This window comes from Octopus sinensis, linkage group LG3 (genome assembly GCF_006345805.1).
Source record: "Octopus sinensis linkage group LG3, ASM634580v1, whole genome shotgun sequence".
Classification (NCBI taxonomy): Eukaryota; Metazoa; Mollusca; class Cephalopoda; order Octopoda; family Octopodidae; genus Octopus; species Octopus sinensis.
The window spans coordinates 116,140,933-116,158,624 of NC_042999.1; the positions used below are offsets into that span (position 1 = coordinate 116,140,933).

The following is a 17,692-nucleotide window of genomic DNA, read 5'->3' on the forward strand; positions in this document are numbered from 1 at the left end:
CTGATGTGAATGGAACCAGTAGATGAGGGAGACCCAGTAAGACATGGATTGAAGTAGTGAAAGCAGATCTCAGGATGTTGAGTCTCACAGAGGGGATGACTAAGAATGAAGGTGATTGACACTTCACCGTATTTAAGAAGACCCATCTGTTATGTCTGTTACAGTAAAACTAAGGTCCTAAAAGCATAATATTTATATATATATATATATATATATACATCCTTCATCTGTTCCTGTCATGCCTTCCCTACTTTCCCATCTTTCTATTACCCACCCCACCATCACACTTCTAACTACAACTCTATTCAGTTGCTATAATCATATTTCAAACAACACATTTCATCCCCTTTTATGCTACCAGTTATCCCTCTTTCTGGAACCACTTCCTTTTGACATGCATTCTTCATTCTCTGCATCATCCCTTTCTTCTTTATTTTCCACTGATCACCCTTTCTGTATCACCAGTTATCTCTCCCTTAATTCTGGAGCTACATCTTATGGCTGCCATATCTCATTCCTAACCCCCTTTCATATCTGCCATTGACCATTTCCCACCTTTATTTGCCACTCACAGTATCCACCCCTCCATCTTTGTCACTGTACATATCCCCCCCTCTCTCTCTTTCCATTTCTCTCTTCATTCATGCATCTCCACAACTATCTCCCTTTTTCTCATCTATCTACAGTTTTATTATTCTGCTATTCTCTATCCTTTTTGTACTGCCTTCTTCCTGAGTTACTTCTGTTTCTTATGATCTCCTCCCCAACTCATATCTGTCATTGACTATGTTCCCATCCTTGTTCACCATTTATTACATTTAATTCCATTCCCCTCTCAAGCTGTCTGTCATTCTCCTCCAACACTCTTGTGAACTTAGATAGCCACTCTTTCCAATCCTTTGTTCTTACTCTCTCTTCTACTCACCTTCTTCTACCATGAAATTATGCCCCAATACCTTTTCACCACTATTTTTATCCCTCTTTCTAACTATTCCCACCCACCCTTATATTGTAAAGAGTATCCATGTTCTCCTCTGTGGAGGTGCAATGACCCAGTGGTAGGGCAGTGGACTCGCGGTAATAGGATCGCGGTTTCGATTCCCAGATCGGGCATTGTGAGTGTTTATTGAGCGAAAACACCTAAAGCTCCACGAGGCTCCAGCAGGGGGTGGTAGTGAACCCTGCTGTACTCTTTCATCACAACTTTCTCTCACTCTTTCTTAGTGTTTCTGTTGTACCTGTATTTCAAAGGGGCAGCCTTGTCACGCTGAATCTCCCTGAGAACTACGTTAAGGATACACATGTTCTGGAGTGCTCAGCCACTTGCACGTTAATAAATGAGCTGCGACATCACTGGTGCCAAGCTGTATTGGCCTTTGCTTTTCCTTTGTATAACATCAGTGGCATAGAGAGGGGAGGCTGGTATGCATGGGCGACTGCTGGTCTTCCATAAACAACCTTGCCTGGACTTGTGCCTCAGAGGGTAACTTTCTAGGTGCAATCCCATGGTCATTCATGACCGAAGGGTGTCACAACAATCCATGTTCTCCTCTATAGTGAGATATCTGATCCTGTCCTTCTGACATTCTTTAACCTCTCAACACTTGGCATAAAGCCACTGCCCTCTCTACTACGCTCCCACTCAGATGAATGTTCTTTTTTATTTTGTGGGTTCTCACTGGTGCTAGTATCATGAAAAGAAAGCATCCAGTACACAATGTAAAGTAGTTGGCATTAGGAAGGATATCCAGCCATTGAAATCTTGCAAATGTAGACACTGGAGCTCAACAAAGTTCTCCTGCATGCCTGATCCTACTAAGCCACCTAACCCATTCCACCATGGAAAAGAGACATTAAATTATGATTGTGGTGGTGATGATGGTGGAGATAAAAATTTTTCTTCTTTTTTTTTTGAGGAGACCTTGGATTTATCAGTTTGAAAACCACTGTTGTATATCCTTAAGTAACTTAGGCTCTTAATTCAGTAAGGCTTTTTTAAGTATGATATTTCTTTAGTGTTCATCAAATCCTTAGAGATAGCTATTTTTACTGATTATAGAATGGTTGAATGGCCGAAAGAGAAAGAACTGTTCCACTATATGATAAATTTGGAAGGCTAAGCATCAAGTAGGAAGACAGAAGAAAAAAAAAATGAATGAAAGAACAAAGACAAAATGTAAACAGAAATACTCTTAAAAATGTATATTTATGCCTGTGTATGTATGTATTTATGTGTGTGCACATAGCCTTGTGTGTATATGTATATATTTCGTATTTATGCCTGTGAACATGTAAAGAGTAAGAAAAAGGAGTTGGTTATTGAGAGATATACAATCTTTCTTAATCACTGAGTTCTAAGATTATAAAACAAACGGGTTTTGGTTTACAGTTATATGATGAAGTTTCATTGGCTATGTATACTTGCATAGGGTGCACTAGTGTGTGTGAGTGTGTGTGTGTATGTAGCTGCTATTGTCCCTTAGAGCCAGCTGAAAGGTTTCCCTGTCAAAACAATGAAATGTCAGATGACATCTCTGGGGTGCAGAAGTGGAAGACAATCAACTTGGTGAAGACCCTGTGTAGACAGCTGAACTAACAAAAGTAGACATAACTTCAGTATACCATCATCTTTGTCGGAGTTCACTCAGTGTTTTCTTCTCTGGAACTAACCAAAATTATAAAGGAGCAGTGTTGGAGGTAGAGGAAATAGTATGAGAAATTCTAGACATGATCTCATTTGCTTGTTTTTATTTTACTTAAAACAATGACCATTATCTGATCAGCTCCTTAGTGTAAATGCTACAGTTTCTATTATTACATGTGGCATTTAATGCCCTCTGTGGTCCTGGATAAAGATGGTGTCCATGTATAATTTCACTGAGTCCTTTTTCTTACATTGTATCGTTTTGTTATTAAGATTTTCTTTGAAAAACCTGTTCTGATTCAATGCTAGAGTTTGTCCTCAAAATGATAAATAGTAAAGCTATGTTTTCAATTACACAGGCACAACCTTCAGATGGCATTGGTTTTGTTGACTGTTGTTTCGAAATAGGTGTGAGCATCATTCCCATCCCATATTGCCTCTAGAGAAATAAAAGGTTAAGTCAACCTTCACTAGAATCTGTTACCATAACATACAGTTTGAAAGGAAAAAAAATATTTATACAAGTCATAGAAAAATAATGTTTATTCCAATATTTGTGTTTCAGTTTAATCAATAATAGCATAAGTTGGATGAGTTTAATAATTTAGACATTTGCTATAATATTTGATTCTCGTACATCAGAGTTGAATGCAGGATATATTTAGTTTCCTTTCCCTATACTTTCAGATTAAATTCAGTTGGAGTCAGTTTTGACTTTCATTCTTTAAGTGATGTTAAGATATTTATCATTACTATACTGGGGTTTATTCAATCTATTATACACCTTCTGAAAAAACAGTACTTGCTTGAAAGAAATCAATGTTTAAAGCAGATTGAAGTAACTATGTAAATTACATGGTTGATATCATTATATCAACTGAAGAACTTAATGTAAAGTTAATTAACATTATGGCCATTTGAAAATTAGCAATTAACTTTGTATCTTTGCTAGAAGCACCTGTGAAATGAGATTGATAGTTAATTCAGATAGGTTGACATGGGCCTAGGAAGAGTGGATGCAGGGGGTGCTAGCACGCCTAAAACTTTTGTGGAGTACAAAATCCAAATTTGCACCATTTCTTACTTCTATCAGGTTTATAAAACAGTGTGTAAAAATTGATCTGTAAAAAGTAGCTTGAAGTTAGGTTTCTTCTCAAAGAACAAAAATAAATACGAAAAAAAAAACAATTGGACCTTGTTTGTAAAAATTTTGGACCTGGGTTTGCACCACCTAAAAAATTTTTTTTTTCCCAAGCCAGTGTAGGAAAGTGGGAGCAATGTGTGCTAATTTAGCTTGGAGAAGAAACTCAGTGACTTGAGTGGTTATGGTACTGAACTATATCAGTGTAAATCAAGACATTGTTGGTGAAAAGTGTGCATGGAATGATGGTGGCACTTTCATGCTTACTGACTGAGGCACAAAAGTGTGAAGCTTTTTCTTGTATGATTACTAATATATACAATGAAAGACTTTTAAGTTGGTACTTGTTCTTATGGACATTCAGCAAGTGAATGAATGAATACTTTTGAAAATGTAGGGAATCATTTAATTCTACTTGCCTTTATTTATCTTAGAAATAGGTACCTTGAAGATTTTATTGAGGGATAAATACAATTTATAGGCTTATTCCTTAATAACTGGGCAGATGCTGTGTACACCCAACAGCTTGAAAATGAATACATTTTGAATTAACTTAATATAAACCAAAGAAGCTTTTTACCATATCTATCTATCTATCTATATATCTATCTATCTATATATATATATATATATATATATATATATATATATATATATATATATATATATACACACATACATATATAGTTATAATAATAATAATATTAGGGAGTAAATCCAAACTTACAGGAAAAAATTAGATTTAGGATTAAATCTAATTTTACTGGAAGAGATGTCTTCCTGCGGCTATAAACATCAGTAGCACTGTCCCATATAGGACACCACACTTAGTTGGCAATTAAATGTTATGATTCCATATTGCTACTGTTTATATCTCGCTCAGAGATTTAATATAATACTTGGCATATATAGATTAAAGCAGAAATGAAAAGGCAAGCAATTTGACAAGATTTTACAATGTCTTTGCCAAACAGTTTGCCTTTTCATTTCTGGTTTAATCTATACCTACTGGCTCAAGGAGAAGCCACTTCTAGCTACTTTAGGAAGGCAGTTACAAAATCTCACGTTCAACTGCAATCTAAACTGGAATTTTAGTGGCTTACCAATTTGAGCACTCTGAGTGCATGCCTACTAGTGTGAATCACCCTGACAAAGACTCCTCGTATAATTTATGTGTGTGTGTGTGTGTGTGAGAGGCGCTGAAAAGTTCTTGGCTTTGGGCAAAAGAAAACACTGGGGGATCAGTTAATTATGATTTTATTGAACATATTCCCCTCTCAGAATCACACACTTATTGCAGCAGTCCATCAGTTATTTCTAAGCCCTGTAAAAGAACTAGAATGGTTGAACCCCCAACCAGGCCTTTCGCAATACCCTTAAAGCCAGGAACTTTTCAGTACAGAGTAATTAGTGAGAGATTATCAATCTGAGAAAAATACTTTATAAGCTATCTGTTAGTACACCAAGTTAACAATATTGTTGAGATTAGTAAAGAACTCCAAGTATTCTTGGGACATCACCATTCTATATAGTAAATCCGTGGCTGTGCTCCAATTATACTGGTTTTTACACAGGGTGCTATACAAGACAGGATATAAATAATGGTCATTACATAATTTTCTTTATTGTAGTAAATTTGACTTGCAGCTGTTTCCAGTAGTCATTATAGATTAGTTATTGATAAATTTACTCAATTGACCCCAGTGCTCAGTTGAGAAAAATTGAACGACCTAAAAATTAATGCTACTTTTGTCAGAATAATTTCTAGCTATATATAGATATGTGTGTGTGTTTGTTTACATTGGTTATATCATCATCATCATCATCATCGTTTAACGTCCGCTTTCCATGCTAGCATGGGTTGGACAGTTCAACTGGGGTCTGGGGAGCCCGAAGGCTGCACCAGGCCAGTCAGATCTGGCAGTGTTTCTACAGCTGGATGCCCTTCCTAACGCCAACCACTCCGAGAGTGTAGTGGGTGATTTTATGTGCCACCGACACAGGTGCCAGACGAGGCTGGCGAACGGCCACGCTTGGATGGTGTTTTTTATGTGCCACCGACACACATCATCATCATCATCATCATTTAACATCCGCTTTCCATGCTAGCATGGGTTGGACGGTTCAACTGGGGTCTGGGGAGCCCGAAAGCTGCACCAGTCCAGTCAGATCTGGCAGTGTTTCTACAGCTGGATGCCCTTCCTAACGCCAACCACTCCGAGAGTGTAGTGGGTGATTTTATGTGCCACCGACACAGGTGCCAGACGAGGCTGGCAAACGGCCACGCTCGGATGGTGTTTTTTATGTGCCACCGACACAGGTGCCAGACGAGGCTGGCAGACGGCCACGCTCGGATGGTGTTTTTATGTGCCACCGACACAGGTGCCAGATGAGGCTGGCAAAACGGCCACGATCGGATGGTGCTTGTTACGTGCCCACAGCACGGAGGCCAGTCGATGCGGTACTGGCTACGGCCACGTTCGGATGGTTTTCTTGTGTGCCACGTGCCACCGGCACTGGTACCACAAAGATACAAATTCCATTGATGTTCATCTATTTTGATTATATATATATATATATATATGGTTAATGAATATGCAGTTTTCTCTCTAAATGCTTTTGTAATAAATTCAAGACATTTTGTATTTCAAACCAGTTGCCTCAGAAATAGGTACCACTCTTATGCAGAGGAGTTGTTGGTGATCATAGTGAAAGTCCTCGTGATTTACTCCAAACATTATCTCAATTTCCTGAACTATCAAAGCAGCGAGCTAGCAGAAACATTAGCATGGCAGGTGGAATGCTTATCCGTATTTTGTCTGTCTTTACGTTCTGAGTTCAAATTCTGCCGAAGTTGACTTTGCCTTTCATCCTTTCTGGGTCGATAAATTAAGTACCAGTTGCGTACTGAGGTTGATCTAATTGACTGGTCTCTTCCCCCAAAATTTTGGGCCTTGTGCCTAGAGTAGAAAAGAATTTCCTGAACTATCCTATTTATATAAGGTAGAAATAAAAAAAAAATAACACCTGAAAAATTATCATGAAGTGAAAATGATATAAGGATATTGAATTCATTTACTATTAACTTAAAAATCATATGTCAATTATATGGTTGGTGTAATTATATTGAGTATGGAACTTTACAGGAATCCCAATTTTATGGTAATTGGAAAACAAATTTACAGAAATCCCATACATGAAGCCTGTGAAAGCTCCTATGCTCTTAAAGTCTATATATTATTGTTTGGCTTTACTTTTCAAATATTTAAATCAATATGGTGTTTTCTTATTTTGCTATTAAACTTTGGCACAATGACCCAAATTTATAAGGAATGGTTTAGTTGATTTAATTACCCACAGAGCATTAATGGTACTTCATCATCATCATCGTTTAACATCCACTTTCCATGCTGGCATGGGTTGGATGGTTTGACTGAGAACTGACAAGCCAGGAGGCTGCACCAGGCTCCAATTTGATCTGGCAAGATTTGTACAGCTTGATGTCCTTCCTAATGCCAACCACTCCGAGAGTGTAGTGGGTGCTTTTTACATACCACTGGCACAGGGGCCAGTCAGGTGGCACTGGCATCAACCACACACAAATGGTGTTTTTATGTGCCACCAGCATGGGAGCCAGTCCAGCAGCACTGGCATTGACCATGCTCGAATGGTACTTTTTACATGCCACTGGCATGGGTTTCAGCCAGGCGGTACTGGCATCGGCCACAACAACAATTTCACTTGACTCAACAGGTCTTATAGATGAGAGTTAAAGACAACTCTGTTTGTAGGAACATAACCATGTAGTCTAGCCTCCTCCTTTCTAATAATGATTTATGTTTTCCTAATATATTGGCATGGCTCTATCATTAGGATGTTGTTGATTTCACCACCATGTAGCTTTTGGTTTAGTCCCACTGCATGGCACTATGGGTAATTGTCTTCTACCATAGCCTCAAGTTGATCAGTGCTTTGTTAGAGAAATTTTGTAGGCAGAAACTTATGGAAGTCACTCTCACCCACACACACACACACACATATATATACAAGGACATATACACACACATGTGTATGTATATATATATATATGTATATTCTTTTACTTCAGTCATTTAACTGTGGCCATGCTGGATCACTGCCTTGAAGGATTTTAGTCACAAAATTCAACCCCCAGAACTTATTTTTTAAGCCTGGTACTTATTCTATCAGTTTCTTTTTGCCAAACTGCAAAGTTACAGGGATGTAAGCACACCAACACTGGTTGTCAAGCAGTGATGGGGAGACACACAGATGCAAAGACACACACATATATATATACAATGAGCTTCTTTCAGTTTCTGTCTATCAAATCCACTCACAAGGCTTTGGTCAGCTCGAGGCTATAGTAGAAAACACTTGTCCAAGGTGCTATGCAGTGGGACTGAACCTGGAACCATGTGGTTGGGAGGCAAGCTTCTTGCCACACAGCCACACCTGTGCCTATATATATATATATATATATATATATATATATATATTGTGTGTGTGTGTGTGTGTGTGTATACTGTTTGCTTTTTGATAAGATCATCGGAAAAGCACTCAGTTCAGTGAAAGATAAATATCACCTAATGAATCCAGGAGTTATATGTTAGCTGCTTCATGTTTCATGCTCAGACTATGCAGTAATCAGACAAGCTTGTATGGCATATTGTGCACAATTTGGGAATTATTCAGGCTCAAAATAATGTGAGAAATGTGAGAAAAAATTAGAAAAAAAAATACACTTCTTTGATTTAATAAGGATGTGTGTTCCTTTGGTTATACTGAGCTTACACATTTTTGCCCATTGACGTATGGTCTAGGTTTTTCTATGATGCTCCACTTAATGCAGTGTGGTTCCAGGTATGGCTTGCTGACTTTGTGCTTCATCTTTTTCCTACATGTTTGAAAGAAATAATGGTGGTTGGTACATCTCTTATTGAAATCACCTTCACGCTGTCCAGTATATTTTTTTTTGTTTTGGTTTCCTCATTTGATGAAATGGAACTGACCTTGACTTTGTGGCTGTTTTAGTTGACACTGGTTGGGTGCCTCACAATTCCTTACATAGTTGTAGAAAGGTAAATAGCGGGAACAAGAATCTCCGAACAAATAACAATAATAATTTATTTTCGCCGAAATAAGCATTTCATCTCTGGACATCGGTAACCTGGACGCCAGGGTGGAAGCGGCAGAGTTGGTTGACTCACTAATGTGAAGGCATTCTTCACAGATTTGCCTAATCGTGGTTCACCTTCACATGGAGCTCGATCGTTGTGTCTAGCTCAGTCAGTGGCAGGAATGAAGAGAGCGAATACTGGTCAAGCCTAGCTTCCTTTTACCCTTTTTTTGCCTCCACATTTCCTGTGTTATTTTGAGCCCGAATGATTGCTAGATTGTGCAAGCCCATCTGATTACTACACTATCTGAGCCTGAAACTTGAAGAAGATCATGTTTCATTCCTGTATTCATACCTTGGATTATATTCTGCATGAGCAATATGCCCTGTAGTGGTAGTTCAATGTGAAAAATCATAAGAAGAGTCTCTGGCTGTAGAATACTGCCTCAAAAAATGTCTTATCCAGTTCATGTTAGCAAGAAAAATGTGGACATAAAAGCAATGATGTTGAGGATGTTTAATATAAGTATAACTTAATTTTAGATGTCTTTCTAATTAAGACATGATTGTAAATGGGATCATGAGACATATTCAAATTAGTTATTGAAATGTAGGTCATGACCTACAATTGGTCATGATCTACTTTCTTCAAGTATAGTTAGTTTTGTAATTTTTAAATACTGACCTATTTCCAAAGAAGGTTAATGATGTAGGGAAATCTATTGAAAAGGATCGGTCCATACATATAAAGCTGGATAACTCACATTAGAGCTTAAACTCAACTTTGCTTGTATTCGGAATATATGTTACGTTGGATACATGCAGTCTGCCAACCCAAAGTTACAAGGTTCAGTATTTGTTAACGATTGCTTTCTTTTTATTTTATTTTATTTTATATTATTAAATAAATAAAATAACAGTAACTTTATTGAGGAAAAGGTGGTGGCAATATCAATCACTCTTCTGATCAAATCTTAGAAACTGTTTTCTCTGGTTTGCACAAATTTGCTCATAGTCTCTCTCATTTACTACTCCTATTTGTAGTGTTACCTTTTTATTTTGGTGAGGGGAAGATTTGAACTTGATACACACAGAATAAGTGTGTACCACCTATTCTATACTGCAAATAGGTACCATGAGTCATGTTATTTGATGCTCTGATAGTTGTACTAGCCCACCACTCCACTCTGGACCGATACTCATTGTTATCAAACCTGAGAAGATGAAAGACAAAACTGACTTCAGTGGAAATTGAACTCAGAGAGTAGGGATTTGGAATAAATATCATGAAGCATTTTATCCAACATGCTAATGATGCTGTTAATTTTCAGCTATTATTGTGATCATCATCATCATCATTTACTGTCTGTTTTCCATGCTGACTTGGGCTGGATGGTTTGACAAGATCCAGCAAGCTGCAGGATTGCATCAAGCTCCAATGCCTGCTTTGGCATGGCTTCTACAGCTAGATGCCCTTTCTAATGCCAGCCACTCTACAGTATGTTCTTGGTGCTTTTTTGTGCAATCAACATATAAATTATGAGGGGCGTTCAATAAGTAATGCCCCTGACCCACTTCCCATAGCAGTAGAGCAACGAAACTTGGCATAGTTATTAGTCTTTTTCTACATAGGAACCACCCAGAGTTACGCATTTCTCCCATCGTTTGATACAGCTCTGGAGACCGTTTTTGCAGAAGACCCCAGCTTGGTCCTCCAACCACGACGTGACTTCAGAAATCAAGGCTGCATCATCTGGGAAACGCTTTCCTTTCAAAAACAACTTCATGGCTGGGAAGAGGTGAAAATCAGAGGGTGCAAGGTCAGGAGAGTAGGGAGGATGGGGGAGGAGTTCATAGCCGCACGCCTGTGCTTCTGATCTGGTGACATGCGAGTTGTGGATCGGAGCGTTGTCCTGCAGGAGGAGGATGCCTTTGCTGATCTTGCCCCGCCTCTTGATTTTGATAGCTTCTCTTAATTTCATCAAAAGTGAAGCATAATAGGCTCCTGTAATTGTGGTACCCTTTGCCAGGAAATCTGTCATCACTACTCCGTCCTGCTCCCAGAAGACTGTGAGCATGACCTTGCCAGCGGAGGGCTGCACCCTTGCCTTCTTTGGAGGAGGTGAGTCATGGTGCTTCCACTGCATTGACTGGGCTTTGGTCTCTGGATCATAGTGATGGACCCAGGTTTCATCCTGTGTAATCAGTCTTTTGAAAAATTTTGACTCATCTTCTTGGCACATCTCCAAATTCATCCTCGAGCGCTCAACGCGTTCTTGCTTCTGGAAAGGTGTGAGCAACCTGGGAATCCATCTGCCAGACACCTTTTGCTTATGCAAATGGTCATGAATGATAGTTTCCACGGACTCGGTACTAATCTTGACCTCATGAGCTATTTGGCAAATAGTTATGCGTCGATCTTCCAAAATGGCAGCCTCAACTTGACGGACAACTGCCTCATCAATGGCAGAAGGGTGGGGGCGACCAGATCTGGGAGCTATTTCCACAGAGTTCCGACCATGTTTGAATTCACGATGCCAGCGTTTTACAAGGTCATATGATGGGGCATCATCACCATAAGTTACTTTCATTTCATCAAAAGTCTCCTATTGTGTACGTCCTTTCAAATACAAAAACCGGATCACTGCTCGACACTCAACAGGCTCCATTTCACACTTGACTCAGTTCAAACACCTGTAAATCAGAAACCACAATTAATTCAGAGCTGTAATTTGCCACTTAATCTATAAAGATATAAATAATTGCACATGCAAAATTTCAGCTAGATCAAACAACTGCAAGTGGGTCAGGGGCATTACTTATTGAACGTCCCTCGTACATTTACATAGTGAATATTACATTTAGAGAAAAATTAATGAAATTCTTTGGAGGAAAGTTAATGAAATTAGCTTGAACTGAGATTTAAAACTGTATTGCCAGTTGGTATTGGTTTCTTTTCCTTTTTTTTTTCTTTTAATTCTTATTCTATGGTGCTTGCCCGTTTATCAAAGAATTGAAGAATTTCCTCTGTTTTTTCACAAAACTCTTTTCAAAACTTGGTCATTTTAGTTGATGCAATATATATTTTGTATTTATTTTCAAATTTCACTTTGAGGAAAATTTAAAACCACTTTGGTAGAATTTGAACATTGATGCATGAAGTACCAAACTGAATAATATATATTTTTTAACCTATGCCTTTTTTTTTTATACCAAAACTTTCCATCCTATTTATCTAAAAACATATAATCCTTTGTATATGATTGTCATTTATTTTCTGTCATTTTCTTCAGATGAACTCCAGCTTCCTTTGACCGTTGACGAATGTATACAAAAAGTATCTGTACTACAAAAGAAAGCTTTTCCTAATGTTCCTCTTTTACCAGGTAATGTTGATATTTCTCAAATATCTGTAACTATTTCATCTATTGCTACTTGTAATACTCCTTAAGCTATTGAAGGAACATCTCCATGGCCACTTACTTTGCTAGAAATCAAAGCCTTGTGTTTAAAATAAGGAAAGCACATTGGCTAATGTACTTATTGATACCACTAATTAGACAAATGGTCATGGATAGAATACATTTGATCATATGTTTGCTCAGTGAAGGTTGACCTGGTACTAAACAACAACAACAAACCTTGCTGCTCTGAACTTACTGACCTTCATAACTCTGTTTTAATGCACCCATTTCTTATCATTCTTATTTGACTTATCTCCCATAACCTAATTATAGTTTCCTATATCTAATTTTCCAAACTTGCACATTTTTTAAAACTCTCTTTACACACACATATGTGTATATATATATAATATATATATATATATATACCTTTAAAGGTATTTTCATATACTGGCCACTTATATATTTGAAGTAAAATCCAGAAATTGGGCTGATACAGGGATAACTAATTTTTTACGAATTTCTGTTGGCTTGCTTCCTTGTTTCAACACGTGTATTATAATAATAATTGTGAAAATATCTAATGTGGCTAGATGATTTAGTGTCTATTTCTGTATATTGGCTACGAAAATTTTTTTTTCAGTATTGTAAAGTGGTCTTTGTCCTTGGTTAGGTTGTGAAAGTCTCCAAAATATAACATCTGATATTACCTACAGTTATGCATGATATCAGTAGCTATCAAAGCCTATCTTGCATTAAGCAACAATAGTAGAGATGTGTAGTGCATGTTCATAAATCTCCTTTTAGGTCTTGTGTTCACGCCAAAAGATGATTTGAGCCCTCATGAGAAACCTGATGTACTATCAAGGCAGTCTTGAAGCTCCTTCTCCATAGACAATACTAATGGTTCATCTAAAACGTTTTCATATAGTTTCTCTCTATTGATTTCCATTTACTCAGCTTTGGTCAACTTGTGGCTTTGAGAGAAGACATTTGTCCAAGATGCTGTGAAGTTGGATGGAATCTAGAACCTAAAAGCATGCAGTTGCAAAGCAAAGAAATAATCTTCTTCAGCTCACAATTATGCCTGTGTCTGTAAGCTTGAGGTAGTACTGAGGATAAGGAGGGAAGGGAGAGAGATTTCCCTTCAGAAAGAGGGAAGATGAAATACTTAGTAAAAAAAAAAAATATATCTAAAGTGCCCTGGGAGATATTATTGTTCTAGTGTTTTGATAAGAGGTCAGTGGCCTGAGAGATAGTGATAAAATGGAAGTGTGTTAAGGGTGGTGTAGTGATGAGTTAAACAGAGAACCATATAGGAGTGCTGTTCAGAATATATTTATTAAGAGGTAGGGTTAGAGAGGAAAGCAGAATCTTGATAGTTGAGTTGGGTGGTGAAAATTGGTGTCCAGAGTGACAGAGTGACACAGAACTGTAGGAAGAACAGAAATAGGAGTGCTTGCTTGCACACATGCACACGTCATTGCAAAGTAAGCTTTTTAATCACACAGACATGTCTGTGCCAATATAAATATCATCATCATCATTTATCTTCATTTAACGGCCATTGTCCATGCTGGCATGGGTTGGACAGTTTGACTGGGCTGGCATGCTGCACCAGACAGCAGTCTGTTTTGGCATGGTTTTCTACAGCTGGATGTCCTTCCTAATGCCAACCACTCTAAGAGTGAAATGGGTGGTTTTATGTGCCACCAGCACAGGTGCCATTTGCATGACACTGGGGTGCGTTTATGTGCCACCGGCATGGGTGCAAATTTGTGTGACACTGGTATCTACCATGACCGCGATTTTGCTCAGCTAGATGGGTCTTCTTCTCAAGCACAACATAATGCCAAAGGTCTTGGTCATTGCCTCTGTAACGCTCAATACTTGAAAGGAACTTAGACACTTTGCCTCCGTGAGGCCATTGCTTGAAAGGAACTCCGCCATTTTGCCTCTGTGAAGCCCAGTGTTCAAAAGATGTTCTTGACATGCCACCAGCATGGGTGCACTTGGCTTGACAGGTCCTCTCAAGCACAGCACATCACCAAAGGTCTCAGTCACCAGTCATTGCCTCTGTGAGGCTCAAAGTTTAAAGATCATGCTTCATCACCTCATCCTATGTCTTCCTGGGTCTACCTCTACCACAGGTTCCCTCCACAGTTAGAGATCAGCACTTCTTTACACAGCTGTCCTTGTCCATACATATCACATGACCATACCAGCACAGTCATCTCTCTTGCACACATTTGATTCCTCTTATGCCTAACTTTTCTCTCAAGAGGCTTACACTCTGTCGAACATGCACAATGACATTGCACATCCAACGAAGCATACTGGCTTCATTTCTTTCTAGCTTAGTTTCTTTGTCTCCATTGTTTGTGGTTCCATATAAACTAAGGTGGAACCTGGTGGTACACCAATATTCTTTTGCAAAGGGATCATACTGGAACAAGCTGACAAAGACTGCAACTGTTGTATTAAACTTTGTGCATGTTATGCAACAATTGCTTGAATGAAGTAAACTCACTTGGTCATTTTCCAAGCAAGTTCTTGAATGTTGAAGTATATTCTTGAATGGGAAAGACAAAAATGTGTCAGAGAGCTTCATTGCTTTTGCTACATTGATTCAGTTGAGATTGTCTTACTCCATCACAACTGTTTTGCTTCATCAGAGTAAGCATTGCAGTGTAAGCTCTCTTGATGATGTATTTGCAGATATATTTGATGAACTTTATTGGATTAACATTCTCAAAATTGATGTGTGTATTAAATGTCATGGTTAGGAGTAGGCTATTGGGAACTATCCATTTGTTGTCAGTATTGTGTTGTCCAGCCAAGGTTTGGAATCCTCCATCCTCTGCTTATCTTCTGTTACAGGGATAACCATCTTCATCTCATTGGTTCTCCTTCACAAAGAAAAGGGGATCATTGAATAACGTAATTTGAAGTGCCTGAATAAAATATGAAATGGCCAAAACTGGAATACCATTGATGAGAGGTGACTTGAACTAACAACAACAGCATCATATCTTTGTTTTATCATCTTAGTTTTAATATACACTTTTCCATTCTTGCAATGGTCAGACAAGAGTACATTGAGACCGAGTTTTTTAAGGTCAGATGTTCTTGTCACCAAACCTCACCTGTTTCCAGGTAAGGTGATTATCTCCTAGTCTAATGAACAAGAAAGAGCCCAAACATAGTTATGAGCCTTTTTCATTTACAAATATTGCATATCATGTCCAGAAACCTGAATCTGCTTTTGTGTTTGACTGTTAACATATGGCACCACCCGAATTGATAATAAGGCCATTGTTTTTCTTGCAGCCTGCAAACATATATTACAACAAGCAGAAAATAGAAACTCACTTGCACTAACTCACATATGTGCAACTGGTTTATTCAGTTTCTGTCTACCAAATATCTGCTGCTCACAAGTTGTTGGTCAACCTCCTGCAGTTACAGTGTAGAACATAGATCAACAATGTTCACACACTGGGACTGAACCCATATCCACTTGTTCTGTTATGAACTTCTTAACCACATAGCCATGCCTGCATGTTCTATCTGTACAACATGTATATTTTCTGATTTATTGCTGCAAGTGCTGCCATTCTGTATTGTCTAATTGGAACAGTTTGCACCTCTCACTCCTTGTGGCTTTTAAATAGGATAGTTTGGCAAAATAGGTAGAACAGGAGACTGAATACCTTGCAGTGTTATTGTTTGTTCAAAACTCAAATGCCATCAAGGTTAAATTTGTTATTCATCCTGCTGAGCTTGATAAAATGCTATACCGCCTCCCGTAAAGCCTGTAGCATTGTGTCTATGTGAGAAATTAATGTGGCAGAAGAAGAAAGAGAAAAACACTCATTTTATTCTACATGGTCTAACTTTAGTTAAAGAAAGGCCAGGAATAAAACACTAACTGATGCTGCTTCCATGAATGTGGCACAAACAAATGCTCATACCTAATGTTTGGCAGTGTGACCATGCTAATAATAACATTTACTAAGTTATGAAAAAATGTAGCTACAGCATGAAGTTTTTCTTCTTCAAGAAGCATAATCATCAGTCACTAAAGTTAGACAAGTTTATACAGAACATTTTATCTCCAGCCCACACTATCAGTTATTTTGTTCTGTTTTCTAAGATCTGAAGATCTGATCTAACAGCTACATATCAAATGTTCCTTGAACTACCTCTGCCCCATCAATCCTCTACTACCACCTCACACATTTTTATATTGGCTTTTTTTTTTATTACCCACTCTATATCCACTTGTATTTGATCTGCCAAGGTAGCACAGATATTATCTTTTTATATGCATCAATCAATTACTCTATTTCTCAGTCTCATAAAAAAGAAAACTGTTTCAAAAATTTCTTCCACAGTTTCAAACAACTCTAATGAATCACCTACCGTGATACTGTACTGTGATCGCAGTGTTGTTAACTATAAAGTTGGCACTAGTGTTTATAATATTCGTTGGAATCTATATATTGGTTCTCTTTCCCAACATTAGTATTAAAGAGTACTAGTTATCTTGCATACACATTTTGTGAATTCAGCTCATGAAGGAACTACCTATTTATCTTTCAAACCAATTGATATAATATATAAAAAGTATTAAAATCAATGATTACAGGATTTAGAAAAAAAAAGTATACATGAAACATGTATGATTATATGAACAGGAAAATATGTTCAACTTTTTAGCATTTAAACTGGCCATATCTGGCCAAAATATTCTACTTGCTTTATGTTCAGTTTGGCCAGATCTGGCTCACACCTACTCTTGAATGTCATTATAAACACAAACAATCACATCATTGTGATCTTAAGGCTATAAGATAATGCAGGATAAATTCAAAACAATGGGAATAATTTAGCATTACATTTCACTGTGTAATCTGAATGCTAAAACGTTAATTATTTTATAAAAATATGCAACGGCTTATACAAAAAGTGACCACTTATTTTCATGTTTCCAGAAATAGAAACTAATTTAATAATGTCTACTTATATATTGCTTTCATTAGCAAATGTGCTAATATTTATGAGTTTTTTTTGTTGAGAAACAATTGCTAATTGTATTTTATAATTTTTAACTACAAAAAAGTTTATTCTACCTTCCAATTGACAATAGTATTGCTAAGGTAATGTTCAAATCCAATAAAGAGAGAGTGGTATATTCATCATCAACATTATAATCATTGTTTAACATCTGGTCTCCATGCTCACATAGGTTGGACAGTTTGACATGGAGCTGGCTAGCAGGGAGCTGTCTGGCCTCCAACTGTCTTTTGTGGCATGGTTTCCTCAGCTGGATGCCCTTCTTGATATCAGTATTGACTATGAAA

At 37.7% G+C, this 17,692-nt stretch overlaps 1 protein-coding gene across 1 annotated transcript in view; it reads left to right on the top strand.

Moving 5' to 3' along the window:
- Positions 1-17,692, top strand: part of LOC115209405 (pseudouridine-5'-phosphatase) — a 194,769-nt gene that overhangs the window by 111,041 nt on the left and 66,036 nt on the right. Inside the window, exon 3 of the mRNA XM_029777802.2 lies at positions 12,216-12,308. Coding sequence (XP_029633662.1) covers positions 12,216-12,308 — 93 coding nt within the window. The remainder of the gene's footprint in view (positions 1-12,215; positions 12,309-17,692) is intronic.